Below are 22,790 nucleotides of genomic sequence, written 5' to 3' on the forward strand. Positions count from 1 at the left end.
ATTGGATACATTACTGGCATGATAATCAAAGCTTTCCACCTCATCCAAATCAATGCCTTGAGATGTTTTTGCTCTCAAAACTGCTCAGTTGTCTGTGTAAATAATGGATCATTACATGTCTCATTTCATCACAAATCAACCAACCTTGATTTAATATTTTTTCCTTCAGTCTTTTGGATTACATCCAGTTCTTGCCACTATATCCTAGCTCCATTTACACTTTCATTTAGTCTGTCTCATACAGTATATGAATAAAATCCAGATCAGATTTATGACACTTTCATTCCCACTGATGCTTCGCTGTTGGACAGATCACAAATCTGATTGCAATATGTTTTGGTTTTCCTGGGCTACAAATGAATGATGGCATCTCTCCAGCTCAGTGGAGCATTTCAATGCGCCTGAAACTGTTTTGTAACCACCAAAATTGCCAAAAGAATAATGGCTCGTTCACTTCTGCAGCTTAGTTGCAACAATGAACAGTTAGTAATAACAGCTAGCTTGCGACCAACTATCCATAAACTCACACAAACACATCATACAGATCATTCAATGGTCAAACTGATCAAGGGTCAAATAAATGATATAACAACTCGCTACGCCTTCCGTAACAAGCTGTACGTACGTGTCTTCACCAGACAGATGCATCTACACCTTTTCAACATCTGGCTTGAATGGGTTTGACCAATTAAATTTCACTCCATCTCGAATGCTTCTTGGATGCATTTACTGTACAGCTAGCTTTTTTCAGATCGGATAGTTATTCCGTCCACCCAAACTGCATGAAGTGACTACGGGCATTTTCAGACCATGCTAGCAACCAGCTAGAGAATAAATTGAGGTCCGACCAAGACGAGCGGAGCAAAGAACGTTGTATTTGGCCAGAGGACCTTCTTCAGGACCTTCTCTTCCAGTGTTCATGTTCTTATTCCTGCCCACGACACAGCTGACCAATAAGCAGAGTGAACGTTCTTGCGTGGCTTGTAGTGACACATCTTGGTTCGCTTTGATTTTTCTCTATGTGAAAAGAAACCGAACCAAGGGAAAAATGCTCCAAGTTTACCAACTCATCCCCTGATTGAACCAGAGTAAACAAACTATAGGTTTGAAAATGCCCACTTTTCAGTGTACAAACATCTGTTTAGACTCCAGGTAACCTAAACAGACAAAGTTTCTCAAGTATAACCATCAAATCATTCTCAAACTGATCTGATCTTTGAGCTGAACTAAGCACATTCCTCAGGGGGATTCGGCAGTGACAGATTTGTATATTTCAGGTAACGGTTGACTACTCAAGCAGACCGCACAAAGCTGCTGCAGTTGCTGACAGTGCAGGTTCACCTGTTACAGGTGGGAGACGCTGAAGAAAACAACCATTAAACCATTTTGTTTGTCTCTACTACACTAAAATGTCAATTGCTGGAGTAGCTCAAAGAGTAAACTCAGAATTTTATTGCAGTCCAAAAACCCACATCGAGATCTGGATGGCATCTTTATTGGCAGAGAAAGAGATGTTGACAGTGAAAAAGATACCAAGTTTGCATAACCCCTGAAGTGGAGTCGCATTTTAAAGTAAAATGAAAACAAATGAGACTTCATGAAGGATGGCACTCCATCTTAAAACATTCCAAATGGATTTGATGCTCATTTCTTGTATCAGTTCCTGCTCTGCTTTTCGTCTCTCATCCTCCCTGCTGCCTCTTCTTCTCATTTATCTCTTTCTACAGTTTCACTATACCTCCAATACTTCATGTACTCTCTCCTTCTCTTCCTGTGTGTCTCGCCTCTTTTCGCTCTGCCTCAGCTAACACGGCCGTCTCTCTTTCCCTCTCGGCTTCTTAAAGCCTAATATTCAGGCTCCTGCTGGGAGGCAGTGAAATGAACAGGGGAAGAGAAAATTGAAGTCTATCAGTCACCACCGGTGTGGCTGGTGTTTTAAAAGCTGCGGGCCGTCGGTTGCCAAAGATCAGATTGACCTTTCGGCTTTCTGTGTGTGTGTGTGTGTGTGTGTGTGTGTGTGTGTGTGTGTGTGTGTGTGTGTGTACACCTGCTAATCTGCTATTTGGATCGGTCAGCGTGCACCGTGTCTTCGAGACCTTTTCACTTGTGCTATGACTTGACAAATACCACCACACACATACACAGGAAGATGGGGACACAGTATGGAAACACACATGAGGAATTCATACTTGTGCGCACACACACACACACGCACACACTTGTGCTCGTAGTGTATTATTTGTCCTGTGTGCCAGAAGCTAGATTAAGGACAGACATAGAAACTAGAATATAGACATAGAAAGAGAACATACCTACAGAACACACACACACACCATATAGCAGAGGCTGAGATAAATGAAAGAAAGCAGTGCTGATATTTCTCTAAATGAGATGTCATACCTATCTAAGGTTAGTCTCGCCTCACCGATATGAGTCATTCATCAATAGATGGCTTGAAGGGGCTCTGTGTGTGTGTGTGTGAGTGTGAACCAGAGCATGCACACACACTCACACACCTACACACACTTCAATATTTACTATCAGTCTTTGAAAAGAAGTTAATGTGTCGTGAAAGCACCTTGATAGCTTCAGTTCTGATAGAGAATGTATAATTTTCTATAGTTAGTTGGCTAGTTCATATCGGGGTGATGCGATGGATAAATAAAGTCTTTTTGTTCAATAACAAGACTGTGTTTAAATGTGTGTAAGGTTTTGTCGGGACCATCGTTAGCACTGCGTCAAAATATGCAACCGAGACCACTGTGTTGGAAACGTTGGGGTCTAAACACAGAGGACTCAGGCAAAAAATGCACTGTTCTCCAACACAAAAAGGTTGAATCTAGTTCAACTTTTTCCACAGAGCTACCCAACATCATCCGGCAAGATGCTGCATCGGCCAGTCAGATACGTGCATTCGACACACACGCATTCAAAGTAGCTTCCTTTGTAATCAGAATGAAGTCATTCTACTGTTTACCTCTCAGTTATAGAAATCCTCCCTCATAGTATTATGGCCTCGATATGCTTCTCTGATCATCAAACAGCTTCTGAAACCCTCCTCTCCCACACTTTCCCGATGTTGGAATCGGGGGAGACTGCGTTTGACAATAAACGCCAACTTTAGGTACTGAGGTGTGAAACTTCTCTCTAAAGCTTCCTTTTTTCATTCTTCACACAATTTCTTCTGTCAATTTTCATGTCTACAAGCGAGTGCAACACCATGAATGCCTTCCAGGAGAGACTGTCCCAAAGTGTTTTCTGTTAATCCCATTTGTGGCGATTTATCACGTCTTGTCCCTCTCTATGGCAACAAATCCAAATGGCCACAGGTATAAACAATTTTATCTTTACACGTAGTCAGACAACATTTCCTGGTTAGTTTCAAGCAAACAAAACTCATAATTAACCGCTGTTGAATGTTTCGAGCTGATAAGCCTTCAAATTAGAGGTCTCCACGGGTCCAAAATCTCAGACCCGATCCAAAACGGACCTGTGGAAAACCTACCGGAACCTGAAGTGAAACACAGACGTCATTTTGGACTGAACGCCGTCTAACACAGAGGAAAACAATATCCTTGCCAGCGAACGATTCCAAACACACCTGCCTCGTGTTGACCCATACTTGGGCGAATTGCAGCTGTTATCTCGCTCTGAGTTCTTGGACTTTGCTGCAGGACCCAGCTGTGACTGAGTGGACACAATGGCACCAGAACATCAACAAGACTGCTGGAGTCACATTTAAAAACATTTACTTCAACGATTCGAACCACTCAAATATTTATGCAGAGATGACAGAGGCCGGCTTTTAACTCGCCGTGCTGTAATGATCATCTGCAGGATTTGATCATGTCGAGCTGTGAAGTTATGAGACGACATTCCTGCGTGGTTCCAGACTTTTCATCAGTCAGTCAGCTCTTCATTATTTCAGCCTTTGAGGCCCTTAAACTCAGACCTGACAGCATCTCAGCGCTTACCATGTTCTTACACTCAGCTCCCACGATTTAGAAATAACCCTGGTATTACCATTCTAGTCTTGCATAGAACCTGTTTCTTATTAATGTGCTTTCATTTATTCTTCAGGGATATGATTTAATACTGACGCACAAGAGGAAAGGGGAGGAAATAACATGCAACAGTGGTTAAAATTTTACCTGAGCCCAGAAATCCTCAGCACATGTTGCACACCGTTTTCCTCTGATGTCCCAGCTGCTTGTCACAGCCTCGATTCAATTCATTTAGCCTTTTAGGACTAATTCTCTACAGCTGAACTTGGCCTCTTGAGTTTCTTCACTCAGACACTGACATCTTTATGCCCAATCCAGTCTTGTCTAATTGATTTGCATTAGTCCTTTCAGCGCTGGTAAAATTTAAAGCTCTACTCTCCTGGTTCCGGTCTTGGTCGCTTAACTTCTCAGTATTTCAGTTTCAGTGCCAGCGCTGTCACCAACAGCCCTCCTGGCACTCGCCCTGATCAAATTTCAGGCTAGCCATTCAGTCAAAGTCTCAGCCTTATTTCCTTGTCATTTTGCTCCTCAACCTCGAACCACAGTCCTCTCAGCCCACTCACAGATCCCAGCAAGACTGTTGTTGTTGTTGTGTTCCAGTAACATGGGATAATCTGGGCCTTTGTCAGAGCCACACTACTGTCCCTGTGTGAATAGTTTTCATGAAAGACACATTATTTCCTTGCTTGCTTCATTGTCTTGTTGCCAAGACAAGAGGGGTGGAGGTGGTATACAAGGGGTCTATAGGGCAAGCCTAGGAGCTTAGTTTAGTGTCGAGTTAGGATGTGGGTGCAAATGTATATTTGGTTTTTTGGGGGGGTTTTTTGTTTCCAGAGAAAAAGAGATTAGCCTAGCAGTCAGCTAGCAGGTGGGCTGAAGTGTGTGGGTTTATTCAGAAGGAGGTTAGGAGATTAGCCTAGTTGTTAGTGTGTAGGTTGCAGTCTCTCGGGTTTTTCTGAAGACATCTGTCATGCCACTGCTGCAGGCTGGAGCTTTAGATGTTAGCTAATCCATCAGGGTATCCGATGTCTTTGACAAGCTGGTATGTCTCTTAAGAGCCTTGTTCTTGTCAGTTTTATGAGGCTGCTCATTTTTATTAAATAATAACTTCAAGCTTGCCAATTATCAGACTCAGAGAGGAAATGAAATCCATAACTTGCTCTGTGAATTACAGTACCATATCCATGTAACAAGATGTTCAATTTGCCGATTTAATACCCTCACACACACAGTATAACAAGGAAATGTCACTTGCGCTCCTTTTGTCTTTTTCTTGTGAATTTATTTCCATTGCTCTTCTTTAGACATCACGAAACCGGACGTAGTTGACACGAACAACCAGCCTCCACAGAGTGCTACTTCTGCTTTTGGCATCCTGTGAAGAAGGCGACAGACACTTTGTTCTGTCTTGTTCATTATGTCTATCTTACCTTCCTCATTTGAGCATCATACATAATCTTTTCACACTAAGTCTGTGCAGAGTTCCTCAGAAAAGATTTGCATCAGAAAAAAAAAAAACAAGAAACCTCTAAGCGTACCTCCTTCTGTGCTTTGTGACTAGGACCTCTATTCATGCTGTGTGCCTGCTTTAAGTATCATATAGCTCTTTTTCCTCTCATATACATATCAAAAGGATCTCTCCTCAATCTCTTAACCTCCGCCACCAAAAAAAAAAAAAGTTAGGACGGGGCGTCCAGTGGACGAGTGGTTAAGATGCACACTGCATAAAACGCAGTGTTCCCGGTTTAATTCCAGTCGCCTTTGTTGCATGTCATACTCTTCTCTCTTTCTCTATCCTAAACATGTATAACAATTCTCATGTAAGCCTGTTAAACACGGTGTATCTGATGAATGTACGTATGCTTCACCACGACTAAGGTGGTGTGAATACCTCAGAGGATGTTTGTCAGCTACTTGTGTTCTTTCTGTGCATCTATATCACCGCTAATCGGTCTTCCTGCTATCTGTCTTTTGCATCTGTGCAGTAATTTCATTTCCTCTCTTGTGTTGTATATTAATTTTATGTACTCCCCCCTCCACACTCCTCAGTCAGACCTTCCTTATCTGAGTAGCATTGGCAGTCGAAGCTATAAAATTCCAGAGAATGCACACTACGTCAGTGTGGTTTAAAAGTTTTTTTTATTGTTGTTAAAGCATTCAGGTTTTTTCAGACTGCAGGAAGTCAGAGACAGAGTGCAGGTGACTGAGAAGAGAAATTGAGGTTTTCCTTTAAGGTCGGCAGAGATGTATGTGGTACCAAAGGTTACGTCTCAACCATTAAATAATTTCAGAGCCTTGTCACAAAACAACAGTGCCTGTGTTCAGCTCTTGCTAGCTGGAATACTCTCGGCACTGATAAAATTTGAAGTATGCATCGCTATAAGGATATTTGTTGAGAAATAACATTTATTTGCCACTATGTTTAATTGTTTTTCTGTTCTCTTGTGTTAAAAATAGGGTTAGTTTCTATTCTTTGCAGTCTGTTGTTCTTAATTGTTCTAAAATCACCTTAAAATGCAACCTATATCTAAAAGATGATACTAAGACGATGAAGAAGAGTCTGTAGTTCTTTGTATTTTCCAAAGTAACTGTTGTCTGATCTGCCTCCCTTCTTTTTCTTAGCGTTTCCATCTGGGTTTATATTCATTGTGTCTCTCCTCTGTATTAGCCTGCTTTGCTCTCGCTCCTACTCACAGATACTAGAAACCTCTAGAGAGTGCATTTCAGCTCATCCTCTATGTAAATCCATCAAAAAAAAACAAAAACCCCAATGCTCTCCACACATCAACTTCTCTAGGTTTATATGGTGAGCATCTACCATATGGAGTTGTTTTTTAGGGGAAAGCAAATCATTATCACCCAATACAATAACAGCAACTCTAAATCAATGACTTTTACTCCTGATCCTCAGGAGGCTCACAGAGCCCTGATAGTTTTTGTTTCAGCCATCTAGTCAGACACTTAATTTGTACATCAGCCTCAAGATAACTACCTAACTACTTACTAACTAACTACCTGGCGGGAGAGAAAAGCAGTCAGGAGTCCTTTTCAAACATGCACAAGTTTTACTTTTTGATCCCATGTGTGAATAAGCAGTTAAGTCACTTTTTATGCAAAAGTCATGACAGCAAATCTACTAGGTCGCATCCAGTGACATTTCTGTAACACTTTCCACACAAGTCTGAATCTTATGTTGTCAGATTAACATAAAGGCAACGGCAGACGAACCCAGCGACGTCGTGTGTCCCACATTTGAAAAGGGCAAGACTTTTGGTGAGATCTACAACTGCAAGAGAAACCCACAGTACAGGAGCTACACTGGAAAATACTGCTCTGTACATCTCAGTGAATCTATGCGTTCATCCATTCATGTTGTTTTTTTTTATTCATCTCCTTCATATTAGACTCAGACTTCAGGTCAAGGCTCAGGTATGTCGACAGTTTCTTTGTAAACAGTAAGTGAATAATAACACATGTAGAGAGCGTTCAGAATACTTGTCAGAATAATTTGGAAATGTGTAGCACTCAATCGCACAGTCCAAAGACTAGGTGAATAGGTGAAATGAATGTGTATAAGCCCTGTAATAGGGTGCACCTCACCTCTTGCACATTGCATGCTGGGAAAATCTGCCAGTTCCTGCAACCCTGAGCAAGACAAGTGGCTTACAAAGTGGACTAATTTATTTATTTTTTTAAATTCCTTATCTCTATTTACCATTTATTACCAATCTCTCCATCTTTCTTTCCCCTCTCATTGTTTAATCTTCAATAGAGGACATTCAATCAGTGGACTTCATAATGGGATTAACAACAGTCATTTTGTCATCAGAGATTTTACATTTAATCATGACAGATGCCTCATTTTCATTTCAAAGCAGAGCAGAGAAGTGACAACACTCCGGTGGTTTCTCACCAAAGTGAAGATGCTCTTTTGTAAAAATATGCAGCTGTTTCTTGGTACAAAAAAGGAATTTTTTTTGTGACTTTCTGATCTCAATATTTCTTCCCTTTTAATATGCTGCATATACTGTGGAGTGATGGGTAAGATGGGAGGCTTGATAACATGCAGCAGATGCCATGAATTAGATTCAAACCTACAACTTTACCAGCATAAATAATAACAAAGTCTCTCGAGATGCTGCGATGCCCCTCTCATATTTAGCAACAAGGATTACCTTCCGTGACAAAGTAATTTAGTGTTTTAGCATCATGTCATCTCATTGCAGCATGTTGTTTTTCCTCTTTTGTCTTCTCTGTTGGTTTCGTATTTATTCAGCACCGCATTGCACGGCCACACTCACACCAATTAGCTCTGATGGGGAAAACTGCCACTGCTGACAGTCTGCAGCTAGATTGGAGGATGCTTTTTATGGAAAAGTCTCCTTCCTCCCCACCCTGTAATCACACCCAGTTTAACAAGGAAAACACTCTCCGTCCCGCTCTGTCTGTCTCTATCTGTCTCTGTTGATGGGTGTGAGTTATGGGTGTATTTCCAGTTTTGTCTTGAATCCAAACAACAACCCACACAATGGCTGAGATGTCAGAATGACTTTGTCCAAAGTGGCTTCCTGTGTTCTCAGTTTTGCACCGTGCAATATGCTATTAAAGGACTTTTCGGAGAGGTACAGTTCGACTTCTTTATGGACTTCATGTTCGTCTGTGCGGTTGGTGACAAATGAGTCTCTTTTCATCCTTTTCTTGCAATGATTAAGGTGCTGAAGCGTGCAGCTTCAATGCAGCACAGCTGAGTACTCACTGTATGAATTATATGCTATGTCAGACTGAAAATATTAAAATGTAAAACTCCTCTTCAGCTTTTTAGCATTTGATTTTTCTCCAAACAAGAGGAAACAGTGGATCTGTTTGTCACTCTTTCTTTTATGTTTTCTGTCCATTTTTTTCTTTCGGTTGTCCCCCTTTCCTTCTCTACCTCTTGCTGTCCTTCCTTTTTTCTTTTTTCTCTCTTTATTTCCTTTGCCTTCCTGCCCTCTTGCTTCCTGTTCACCTCCTATCACTTCCCTTTTCTCCATCCCTCCTTTCCTCTCACTTTGTCATACTTCTCTCCTTAATCTAAGTCCTTCAAGTCTCTCTCCTCTCTCTGTTTTTCTGTCTCTGTTTCGGGTTTTTGAGATATCACAGCAGCAAGAATAGTATCAAAATGTATCTCTCCCCTCCTCTCATTTTGCCTTCTCCCCCTTTGTCTCCACACAGTGTTGTATAGATAACTATGAGGAGATGGTGAAGATCCTGTTGGACCGAGGAGCCACCGTCAACGCTCAGGACAACGAGCTGTGGACGCCGCTGCACGCTGCTGCTACCTGTGGCCATGCAGGGCTTGTCAAGATACTCATTGCACAGTAAGACATGCAGATATTCCAAACCAGGATTTATCAAAGGGTTATATATGCTTTACATTTTTTAAAAAACATTTTTGTGAAATATATTATTAGGTTTCCTCAGGGAACACAAGCATTGGGCACTACATCATTCAGCGAATGTTGCTTATCAGTCAGACAGCTGTTTAAAACCTCATCTAGTAACTACATTGAGAGACGAGATGCATCAGGATCTGTTTGATTCAGCTCAGCAGGTATTTCATCGATCATCATATGCTGGCTTTACAGTAATGAGTCACAAAAGCATGTCACAGTGTGAGAAGAAAGAAAACTTTCACATTTTTATAGATAGATAGAGATAAAAATCCAGATCAGATGCTGATGTGTGAGGAAAAAACTCACTGCCACATGAGGCTGAAGTTAATTTCATAATAACCAGCTGGATACACGTTTGACCCAATAGAGTGTGCGTCGAATTGAGGTTAGTTTTAAAGTTGTTATTGACCAGCTTGACCATTAATGGCTGTCATCATATGAGGCCTGGCAGCAGTTATCGCATCCGCTAACCAATTTCCTGAGGGAAACTCTGCACGCATACACCGCTCTGAAATTAACGGGGCATATAGAGTATTTTGTTGTGCTGTCAAATATTCCATTATAAATGCAACCACTGTCCCCAGTGAGCCACAGTAGGCAATTTGTATGAACTTATGAATTGTTTTTTGTGTTTTTTTTTAAATTGAGTTCTGGCCAAGAGAAATGAGGTGTCTCTGATCCAGAAATGACAGCATGCAACCTGGAGTAGCAGAAATTGATGGTTATATACCTAGCAGTAGAGGAAATGCCAAACTTGCACTAATAGCAGTAGGAAGAAAAACAAAACAATATTGTAGTAAAAAAAAAAAAAATTACAAAAACCAAGGTTGGAAAATGGATTATAGCCATGGTGGGGAAATGAATTTTTACTCCAATATTTCCAGCAGTGAGAAATAAGCACATAAGGAAATGTTAGGGTTTGGAGATACGGTTGAAATTATTATGATTTAGGCATATTATTAATTATTTATGGATTAATATGAATACAAAGCAATCAAATTTACTTTTATGTATTTCCTTTTGACAAACTTCACTCATTTTGTTAATTACAATTTGCTCTGAGTGGTAGATTTGAAGAGCAGAATTTGGTAATACAATAATATAATTAGATCAAATCATCATTTTGCAGTTCAATAAAGTCAATAAAGGATAATATTGATTGATCTCCCAGCCCGAGAACGTGTAATGATTTACAAACGGCAGAGATTGAGTTGTTATCAGCCATCATTGTTATGCAAATGTATTCATTATTCAAAAAAATGTCTTTTCTTCGCTCCGACACGTACACACCTGCACATATGGAATGAGTAGAGTCATGAAATCACACATCATGAGCGTGCTCTATTAGGATTTAATTAGACAGTTTCAATTAGTGTTTAATTTGATCCTCTGATATAAACATACACACACAAAGAGACATTAACAGCTGCAGACAAGTGAAAACACCGTATGTGTACACACTCATATTACTGCTGCCTGTGGACATGCAAGACACACACACACACACACACACACACACACACACACACACACACACAGCATAACTACAGACACACTGCCACCATCTGTTGACATGCAGGACTTGTCGAGCCACTCATGATGTCACTTGGACTCATTATCCTCAGTGAAATTACTGATTAAAAACCGCTGAATAATGCAGGCCAACTTTTTTTTTTTTTTTTTTTTTAAACCTTTATTTATTCACTGAGAGCAATGCCCTCTTTTTCATGAACACCCTGATCACATTCACACACATTCACACCTGGAAGCTGTCCAGTACAACCACCGTCTGACTTGCTCTGGACTGAAAGAATTTAATTAGCATCATCAGCTCGTACTTTAACTCAGATTTATTTTGTCATTCCTGTCTAAGACTTTGAGTTATAGATCAGCACTCTAAAGCATTTTTTGGGGGGTTTCCCAACTGACCAGAGTTTAAAATACGTCTACAAACATTCCTGATGTAAACAAACCTTTTACAGAACCAGAAAATCTTACAAAATTAGATTTAGCTGCTTTCTCTTAAAAGCCAGTAAATCAGTTTGAGAAACTTGATGCTGTGTTTTGTATTTTTGCATTGGAGGGGTTACACATTTGTGTATATTTACCATCACAGATGGTGCCTTTAAATGTAATATATTAAACAACAATACACATACATTGTTCTGGTATAATCCACATATTAGCAAGGATATTGTACATTTCCATACAATGTTTATAAGTCTTTGAAAAATCTACACTCCAGTCTTATTAATCATTTACTCGTTTCCAACAGCGGTGCAGATCTGCTGGCGGTTAACTCTGATGGGAACATGCCCTACGACCTGTGTGAAGACGATCCAACGCTGGACATCATCGAGACGGCTATGGCCAACAGAGGTAGAGTATTAATGTTTCATTTTATATTGCATATACATTTTCAGGCTGCAGCTCTCGGTTGATGAGTGTAGTTGTTGTGTTTTCTTGGAGAAGTTTGGGAACTCATCTTTAACAGTCACACAGTGTTTGCAGACAGATTAAATTAATGAGATAGCGCTGCTTCTCCGTGTGCTCTCATGATGCCATTGTGAAGATTGCACTGTGTCTGGTTACTTCATTATTATGCCAGTTCAGTCTCACTTGTACCACTACCATTTAACCATTAAAGGCTTTTTAACAGCATGTTTCTATGGAGCTGAGTCATGCAGGTTTAAGACAGATTCAGTGCTGGACCCAATAAACTGATAGTTTGCTTAATATTATGAATCTGTCACCGACCTGATTGAAGACTTGTTCAGAAAATCAATTCTTTCAGACTGGCTGGCATTTTTAGCGTACCCCTTCAGTAAATGTAGGGAAAACTACAACAATGAATCACATCTAACTAATATCCAATCACTGCTCATTCCAGTTGGTCTTAAGCAATGTAATTAACTATGAGTGTGTGATCTAACTTGAATAGACAAAACACTGAGTTACGCTTGAATTGAGTAAACACAATACAGAACAATATAAAGCTAAATGTAAGTTCTGTCACAAAATAATAGCAGCTACAAGAGGAATCATAAGCACTTTCCTCAATCACCTGAAACACAACCATGTTGTACAAAATGATGAGCATGTGGCCAAGAAGAAAAGTCACCAACAAAAATCACACAACTGACCAGCAGCACGTTTCAGACACGTCTACTACACCAGTGTTTGCTACTCCTTCTCTTAAACCTTAGATGGAGGGAAGCCATATATGTGTTATCCAAATTATCCAATTATTGCACTAATACTTAAATAAATTATACTAATATTTATTACTTATTACACAAGAGACGTGAAACAGAGCCCATCTTTATTTTTATTTTCTGTCTTAGCAAACAAGTGCATTAAAGTATTCTTAACTACTAAATATATATCATATGAAATAAAGTTAACATCAGTAATCAGATTTATAATCCATCATTTTCTGTTTATAGTTCAGTACAAATCATTTAAGAGGGCGTATCATGCAAATTTCCAGGTTTATATTTATACTGGAATATCTCTGCATGATTTACAGTTCAAAAAATCCTTTTTTATCTTATACTGGTCCTTCAGTTCAGCCTCTGTCTGAAACAGGTTATTTTAGCTCCTGTCTCTTTAAGGCCCCCCTACTGATGAGCCCACTCTTTTCTGATTGGTTAGCTCCCAGGAGACTTCCGACAGCTCCGGAGGCTACGTAAACAAACGATAGTAGTTGGATTTTGCTTCTTTTTCTCGTTCTTTACGTGAAATGTCAGCGTCTCGAATACAGTACATCCGTACAATTTTGAGCCCGAATCTGATTAGAAATATACCAGTGGACGACGGCAACAGCTGTTTGCGGGCATGCGTGAATGATCTGACGTCAGTTCGATGGAGATGTAGTGGTAACTTTGTAAAGGAAGCATTCAGAGCAGAGCTTAAACCTGCGCTTTGGACTTGAAGGCAGCATTTTTACATACGTTCACCTCAAGTTTTGGAACTTTGGCCATGTTTAACAGACACCTGACATTATAACAGTATAAAAATAACAGAAAATCACAAAAAACATGATATGTCATCTTCAATACCAGGCTCACTGCAAGAATCAAGAATCCTTGTGCACCGGTGTATTAAAAAAGAGAACAGATGCCTTCCCTTTTCAAGGTAAATTGGCCAATTAATGGGGATATTGCTTGCAGGTTACATCACTCAGTCCTGTCTCATAGAACTACATGCACATCTAGAACAACTACTTGCACACAATCTACTTAATTCAACAGTTCACTTTCTAATGGGAAAACCCTTTTCTCACATGGAACATCCGAAGGTGACTCAACCTTTGCAGCGAGATAAGTGGGTGTTTGCAGCTCCTGGCAGTCTGAAAATATGCCACCCACGGGAACAGATTGCTGAGGAAGATGACAGTGAGGTCATGACCTCGGAAAGCACTTACTGTCCTGCACAGATTCAGGATTGATGCCTCAGGGAGCTCTGAGATATTCACTGTTCTATCACCCCCTGACGGGATGCAGATTAGAATACTGTATATTCATGCTGTGTCACTGTAAACAGCCACATTTGGCACAGTTTGTGTGTGTGTGTGTGTGTGACATTACTGAGACAGTTCAAGGAGATCAGCTCTGACATACGGATAAATGCACATCAATGAGGAAGTGAGGGAATCCGCACTCTGTTTTTTAGATGTGTGTGCAGATCTGTCTGTGTGTGTGATACATAGAAAGACTGACACAAAGAGAGTCGAGCTGACAGACTGTTTTACATAAGCTCTTGACACTGTTTTGTTTTCTAGTAAACAACTACACACAGGCGCGTGTGCACACAGTTGGCAACAAAGCAGCACAATCTGTGGCCTTATTAGCTTTGAGTTTAGAGAAATACTGTAGTATGAATGCCCAGGCTGGCTTGGAAATGAAGTTGGTTCGAGTACAGTAGTGAACAGTAGTCAAGGTGCCCTTCAGTATAACGCTAAATCCCCCAACGCTTCAGTGGAGCTGCTCTGTGGTAAACAGAAGTCGACTGTATGGAGGCAGGGTGGTGCTGGAGAGCATCATGTGTGCTCAGTCATATTTCCCAGGATAATTAAAGGTCAGAAAAACTCAGTTATGATAAGTACTGTATTGTAAACAAGTGCAGTGGTGGTGATTTTGATAGCTTTAACAGTGCAAATAGGGAACATGGCAACAGTCGTGGGTTGTATCCTGGATGTGAGACAGTATTGGAAACCCACATAGACAGAAAAAATGGGGAGGGGAGGTGGGGGGGCTTAGAGAGGGAGGACAGAGACAGCAGACAGATGAAAATTAGGTTCTCAGCTTACAATAGGATCTCTCGAGCCGCAGAATGCAGATAGCGGTACAGTAGGTGAGAAGAATGATTATTAAGCCGATCAAAGGGAGCGCGGCGCTGCTAATTGCTCCGGTAATGTTCTCAGCACTATGCTGCTGGATAAGACTTCTCTCTCCAGAGACGCCGCAGGGATGGGTACACAAGCACTCTCTCTCACTCTCCTCTCACCCCTCTCTCTCTCTCTCTCTCTCTCTCATTCACTCCCTCACACACACACACACACACACACACACGTACACACAGCACTTGATATGCAGCATCGACTGATCTGACTCTTCCTTGATCCCCCCCTGTAGAGCCCAGTACATCTCTGATGAACTGCAGTGATAAGGGGGGGGGGAATGTCTACCTGGTGAAATAGAGTGGGGAATGCAGACTAGTCAAATGGCTGCACAGCTGACACAGCTAACGCCATTTTGCATCCCAGTCAAATCCAGCCCGGCACTGATGGAGTGATGAGGAACGACAGTTTAGCTCATGGTCTGCTGAACATGTTTATGCAGTCACTCATAGATTTCTGAAGGATGTTTTGGAAGATTTGATGTAGTGCTAGAACAATCAGCAAAGTGACAGAATATTAATAATTTAGAAAAATAATTGATTTACAGCTGCAACTATTAGGCAATTAATCAATTTAAATAAAATGAATATGCAACTATTTTGATAATCAAGTAATTATTTCTGTCATTTTTCAAGCAAAAATACCAAAAATTTGACTGACATCACATGAGCCTGCTGAAATATACGAGTGGACGTCCCCAACAGCCTGTTACCTTAGCAACAAAGGTTACAGAACGGGTGGTGGTTTGTGGGCATGTACGAATGATCTGTTGTCAGTTTGATGGGGAAGTAGAGGTAACTGAATCCTGGGCTTTCAACTTGTAGTTGTTTACGGCTGCTACTATTTGTTGTGGTATGACAGTATGAGAAAAGTTTGTTGTGGTTTGTATTTTTAAAACCTTAGGCGCATCGTCAAGCTGTAGGTGATGTGAAAGAAACAAGGCAAGTAAATGTTTGACATCGGTGCCACTGAGACTGTTTCCAGCAAGAGAAACAACAGCAAACAGGAGAGATAGTAGCCTGAGGGTTGTCATGTCAGTCGACAGAGGGGACTGTCATTGTCCTGATTCCTGCTCCTTTAAACACCCTCCGACTGTTATTCTGATTTTGAGTGCGGTGTGAAAGTCAGTGTGGTCTACAGGCGAAACGAGAGTGTGACATCGAAACAGGGGTTTGAATTTAAAATCGCAGGTTGCAGGCTGGATGCCGGCGTGTAGGATAAGTGATAGATTTGCCTTCAGCATCACTCGACCAGGTTCAATTTATAAGTCAGTGTCAGGAGAAAGGTCACGGGGCTGAAATACTGACAACAAAATACTGCACAGTCAGGTGATGCCTGTCGACTTCACCTTTTTATTTAATTTAAGGAATGCCGGTTTGCTCCAGATCCTTCATGCTCCATTAAGATGTTGTTGTGCGTGTCGTGTTGATCTTTAAATTCCTGACTTTTTTCATTTTCAACATTTTTTATTGGATTTTATTTAATGGACATTTAACCTTTTTAAGTGATACAAAATGGAATAGTCAGGCCCTTTCCGTAACACTAATTAGTTTTAATCTGTTGTAATTTTTAGATGTAAAGCACTCCTTTCATCCTTAAAGTAACTCACATATTCAGTCAGTCACACAGAGTAAAAATATAAGAGTCACAGCTCTGACTGACAGGTTGTTTTTCATTATTAATCTGACATCTCTTCAAATTTGCCGGACGTTACTGCTGAGCTGTGGGAGGATAAGTTCTTCACTGAAGTGTATCAGTCACCGTATTGAGTCCGACCTGGCAGCAGGACTTCGGATTAAAGGTGGAATTTAGAGCAGCTGTGACAGACAGCTTCCACCTGAGCATCAACTGGGTGCCAAATATCACAAAAGTCTTCTCCTGCCAAAATATGGTAGAGAAAAGGAAGCGTGTTTTCCACCCGCAGAAAATAGCCATTGAATATCTGCTTTGAATTTTAAAAATCCAAATATATGTACATAAGCAGCTCTGTATTGATTTTGCAAATGTAGTGCCCATTTTTCAGGGAATAATTTCCAGGATAAGTTGGACACAAATGAAAATAATTGTCTAGAGGTGAATTAATTTCCAATAATTAACACTATTCTTACTTTTATGTTATAAACTAGTCGTGTTTACATTTGGCCCTTGCTATGCCCATGAAAGATCAACAGTCAAAATCAGTGACTGCTACTGTCACATGACAGGGATCCATATAGAAAACTTCCAGTGTGATCTGAAAAGGCTGTGGCTGTCAATCAGGAATCTCTGAAAAGTTCACCTTCTGAAGTTTGTTTTATCTGCAGTCCTGCTCTGTAAAGTCTGACCTTCCTCTCCGTCCCTCCATGTTAATCAGATCATAAACTTGCCCCATCAGCGTGCTGCAGTTGTATATTAAGGCGGTCATGAAAAACGGTCCCCCCCCTGCGATTAACGCTCTGGTTCTGCCGGCGTGTTTGATTGACAGGCATCACCCAGGAGATGATCAACGAGACACGAGCGGCAACGGAGAGGAGGTTGCTGGGAGATATTCAGGAACTGCTGAGACAGGGAGAGGAGGTCAACCATCAGGACTCTCAGGGAGCCACACTGGTAAGACACTGCGCTCTCTGTGTTTTCTCTACCAATCTCAATTTAAAAAAAAAAAAAAAGCTTGATTTCAAGTTTGTCATTTTAACTATTTAAAAAAAAAAACAGTTGGTATTACATTTCAATTCCCTCGGAAGCAGAGGGGGAAAAAAAAAACATACAAAACACAAAAACATCTAAGGTGCATCACAAACCTGAGATCTGAATTTGTTCAAAAAAAAAGTGCACATGTAAAAGAAAAAATATACAAAACTATCATTATATACTATATATCTGTATGTGTTTGGGGATAACACGCATCACAATGACGAATTGCTGGTAATGAAGAGAGAAGCAAACGTTTGAGTGGGATGTTGGTATGCAGTTAATAACACTCATTCCTGCAGCTGCAGACTGTGTCACTAAATGAATGCAAGCTGTTCTGGGTGTGTTTTCCTTGACACAAGTGCGGCAGAGACCCACTCAAATCAGATTATCAGGAATCACAGGTCGATTACCGATGGCAAAAAGAAACTGTGTGTAAATATTCACAAGGCCATCTTGGATTCACCTTTAAAAGATTACACACTCTGCAACACTAACTCACGAGGCTATAAAACCATCAGAGCTAATCAGGCATTTAATCAGCTGTATGATTTTAAAATGCTCTGCTGATACGAGTTCTCTGTTCAGGAGCACTGAATACATCCATAATAGTAATTCAGCCTTGTAACAGTAGATCAGGGCAAACCTGGAATAAAATATGACAATAAATTAAATATGTATGCATTAAGGAAAAACAGTAATACATTATTAGAGAGTCATAAATGGCAAATTTCACCACCGAATGCATAAACTGATGCGAGGTTAGATCTGAAATGTACTCAAAATCCAAATAAACTGCATCACTCTGACTGATGAGTGAGACAATCATAGCAATTTGAGATGAAACACAAATTCACCATGAGCCTAATGAATAAGCAAACAGCTTGCAATTACAAGAAGATGTGTATTAATGATGGATTTCAAATACACAAAAGATAAAAGCTTCAAACATGATGATTTACGCAATAACAAATACAGCTCCAAAAAAAAAAAGAAAAAGAATCAAAGAATGTGAAGATGTCTGTATTATAATGAGCAACAAGCAACTAAAGTCTAGCAAATGTGCAGTGAGCTGCATCTAGACAAAATAAGTTCATGAGAAACATCCTAATGGTTTCGACATGGACACGCTTCTGTTATATCTGCATTACTCAGGCTGTTCTGTACCACGGTAACAAATCACTGTTTGGACGTGATACATCACTCATGGGGCCTTTACTTTGGCAGTCACCATTCGATACATCAGTTATTGGCAAGCAGGGTTATTTATTATTAATGTGTCCATTGCGTCCTTCTGTTTTGAAATTGTGCTTTTTGTTCTTCCATGTAATGTCAAATGCTGTAGAGAGAGCAGAAGCGAGCATGAGAATTCGATCACTCAATTTGCTTTGTTTAGACGTTTAATGCCCTGACACATTTAAAAAAGTAAGGAAGGCCAGAAAAAAATGGGTAGGGTGTAATTTCCTGAATCTAGCGTGTAATGTCAGATGTTTTAATGAAGTCTTTATTATGTATCAGGGATTAAGCTACACTGAGGAAAACACAGTGACAGATCACTGGATGAAAATAGCTAGGGGACATTACATGGTAGTAGCCCAAAATAACCCTGCTAAGCTGTAAAGTCTTACCACAAATTGTCTGATTGAGCTGCTTGTCCCCTTGTTTTATGCGCCCTGTTAATCTTCATTCGACCATGATGAAGCAAACTAGAGCGTGCTTTATTAAAATGTCCGGCAAAGAAGAGAGGAAGGGACCAGGAACTGGTAGGAAGTTATGTAAGGTTAATCTTTTGTACATTGTAATACATTTTATGTCCTTGTTTTGATGTTGAGGAACAATGATTTTCATCTCTTGTAGTTGAAAATGGGTTGATCGAACTGTGAAAGGCAAAATAATGTGTTTGGTAATTCTTATGAAATATTAGTTGAACTTAACTGATGCAAACTAATGATAAAATACCTCAAGAAGAGGAGGGGAAGTAGGAAAATACAACTTTATGTATGTCAATGTGACAGACACTCTACTACTAACCAAATCATCAAATTACATAAAAAACACAGTAAAAGTCAGAACTGTATAATAACAGATAACATAAATGACTTAGGGTGCATTAGAGTCAGGGTACAGCTGGACAGGTTGTCAGTGATATTAAGAGAGAAAATTGAACCGCATCAAGAAAAATGCTGCTTTATTAGACTGTTTTTTGTAGTTAAAATCCATCAAATAGCAGCTACTCCCTCATAAAAAATTCCAGTATCTATTATTATGCAAATATATTTAATTTGAAAAATGTTACACTGAAGTAATGTCTCCTGCTTCAATGTTAAGTATATTCTCAGTGTTATGTGCACTGGAGGCTTCAAGTTTCTACATCTCAATATTGGACCAGGATTGGCTTCCGAACTAGTTGTGATGTCACAAATCACAAGCCTGCCTCTTAAAATCAGATTTTAAACGAGCACAGAGAAACTTTCCACTTTGAGCAGATGTGAATGTGAAAACATGCTTCCAGTATCAAACTCTGCATATACATCATATACATATTCTGTACAGTGAAGCTCAAACATTCAATCGTAGGTAAAAGAAGAAAATCATTTTTGAGTGGAGGAGAAAGTACTAATAAAATGATTCAAGTTGAATTTCATTGAATATGAATCATATGTATTGAACTTGAGTTCAACTCAACATTTTCTCTCCACCGGTCATCCACAGCCCTTCTGCAGTGGTTCTAACGCTCCTCACTGGTGTGAGAAAGCTTTGATTTTTTTTAAAATTGCAGAATGTTGTTAAGTAATGCAGAACCCTGAAAAATATTTGCTTTTGAAAACAAAAATCCCATCAGAGAATCACATTCCAGTCATCCTCAGCAGCAGCCGAAAGGCATAAAACCAGACACATCTGATCACTGCAGGAACTATTAGACCTTAACATTCCTCAGATGCTTCAAAGATGCTCTCTTATTGTGGCACCTCAGATAAACATCCACTTAAACACGATGGGTACTCAAAGATCAGGGAGCCACAGACATAACTGATGTGCTTTGAAGGATGAAATCAGCCTCCACACTTAGATCTTAAATATTTTGGATGTTCTGCTGTAGATGCATTTAGTGTGGCTTGTAAACATTGTAACCTGTCACAGAAACAGATGAAAATAGATAAAAGATGCTGAGATACATTCAAACTGCTGCAATTTTTTTTTGTGTTTTTGTCTTTACATACAGTACATGTAGCTCTCTTTCCTGCTTATGAGGAAACAGATACAGAATGTTTGTACTAAAAATACTGTATTTTGTTAAAAAAAAAATGACTGCCTGAAATTATGTAATAATAATAATAACTTCAATTTACAAAGTGCTTTGGCAGACAAAGCAAAAGCAGGATACTCAGAAGGCAATATAACAGAAAGCCAAACAAAAGCGAGACAAAATTAAGGTAAAGTTGAGACAAAAGAGACAAAAACACAGTAGAGAGAAGACAGAAGAATGAAGAAAGATAAAGACAGTAAAAGAAATAAAAGACAACATAAAAACGTTAAAAATGTAAATATAAATAAATACAAATAAAAGCAATGAAAAGATGAGAAGTGATATAAAAGAAGTCACAGATTCTGCGAGCTTTATGTCCTCAGGCGGGTCGTTCCAAACCTGAGGGGCCCTGATGGCGATCGTCCAGAAAAGGGCCCCACCTGAGGATCAAAGGCCGTGAACTGGCTCATATGGGGTCAACATTTCTGTTATGTAGCTTGGGGCCAGGCTGAGACGTGCTTTAAAAGTGATGAGTATAAATCTTAAAATCAATTCTAAATCAGTCAGGGAGCCAATGGAGAGAAGCCAGGATTCGGGTGATGTGATGTCGTCTGTTAAAACCAGTAAGAAGCCGAGCTGCTGCGTTCTGAACTAGTTGGACCAGAAAGGAAGGAGTTGCTATAGTCAAGTCAATATGTGTCACTTTTGTTTTTCTCTCTTATGTCTCGGTTCCTCTCAACCTTGTGCATGACTCCTGCTGTTCTGTTTGATTTATTTCAGTGAATCGTTAGAAAATGATATACTTTATATACTTGATACAGTAAGAACCGACAGCATGTGTCTGTACCCCTGCAGAGCACAAGGATGTGATTTTCCTCTGCCGGTTACAGTACATCCTAATTTCCGCATGAGGATCAATAATGTTGGACCTTAGGCTGTGTGCATTTTCTCTCTCATCAGTAACTCTCCAGTGTGTATAATCCTTCTTATTATCAGTAACATCCAGTCACATCCAGAGATAAGCATCACCAGTCGCTCCACCTCGGTCTCCTCTGGTGATGCAAATATTAAAACCTTGTTATTTCAGGCCAGTAATTTTAACACCAAGATGTTATTCCTCCTCACTAGTCAGAGTTTGAGAGGGGTCTAAGGTTGTTTACATAGCAACTAAATAACCCCGCCTGAGAAATCATCAGACTTCACCCCTGACACAGATGAAATGAAGGCTGGCAGTGCCTTTTATATAATCAGCGTGTACGTTTCTCAGACAGATTCACAGTGATTTGTAGGCTAGGGAAAAGAAAGTCTAGAAAGAAAATACCCAATCTTAGAATTAACCTCCCAAGTCTTCTCCTTGTGGTTCCTCCTTTTAAGGTTGTTAAGATCATCTCATTCCGCTTTCTCTGACAGGATCACATATACACGTTTTGTATCAGCTTGTGCAGCTCTTCATCAAATCTATGATGCAGAGTTGAAACAATTAGTAAACTAATCCATTACTTCTATGTCCAGTGTTTCAAGAAAAAACGACAAAACTTCACTAGTTCTGGCTTCTTAAGTGTGAATATTTGGTGGGTTTCTCTGTCTAAATTGAATATCTTTGGATTTTTTACTGCTGCTTAGTCAAAACAAGCAATTTGAAGATGTAGCCTCGGGCTCTGGCAACTTTGTGCATTTTTCATTATGTTCTAACATTTTATAGACCAAACAATGAAATAATTGGCAGATTAATTGCAGGCACTATGTTTACACTGAGGACAACCCATCAAATCAAAGCATTCGAGACGTGTATAAAATGATGTTCAAGATAGTTCACTAGAATCCAGCCTGACATACTTGGTACCTTTTGGAAACTTTGGAATCTTTACTAGAATTTAAAGACAACATCTGTGTGTTTTGAAGAGTGTTTGGCTGTACAACATGAGGTTGCACTGACCTACTGCTGTGTCAGAAAAGTTAAGGGATTAAGACTAGAGTTAATATCCTGATATTATAGATATGAGGAAAATAAAGTGCAGTAATTTAGTTTTCTGAGC

General features: G+C 39.9%; 1 protein-coding gene across 2 annotated transcripts in view; it reads left to right on the plus strand.

Moving 5' to 3' along the window:
* The window catches only part of ppp1r16b (protein phosphatase 1, regulatory subunit 16B), an 89,615-nt gene that overhangs the window by 62,297 nt on the left and 4,528 nt on the right, over nt 1–22,790 (plus strand). For both annotated transcript variants that reach the window (XM_067586840.1, XM_067586841.1), the window contains exons 4-6: nt 9,216–9,361; nt 11,712–11,815; nt 17,302–17,426. In XM_067586840.1, the coding sequence (XP_067442941.1) occupies nt 9,216–9,361; nt 11,712–11,815; nt 17,302–17,426 (375 nt within the window). The remainder of the gene's footprint in view (nt 1–9,215; nt 9,362–11,711; nt 11,816–17,301; nt 17,427–22,790) is intronic.

The sequence above is a fragment of the Thunnus thynnus genome, chromosome 4 (assembly GCF_963924715.1).
Source record: "Thunnus thynnus chromosome 4, fThuThy2.1, whole genome shotgun sequence".
In the NCBI taxonomy this organism is placed as follows: domain Eukaryota; kingdom Metazoa; phylum Chordata; class Actinopteri; order Scombriformes; family Scombridae; genus Thunnus; species Thunnus thynnus.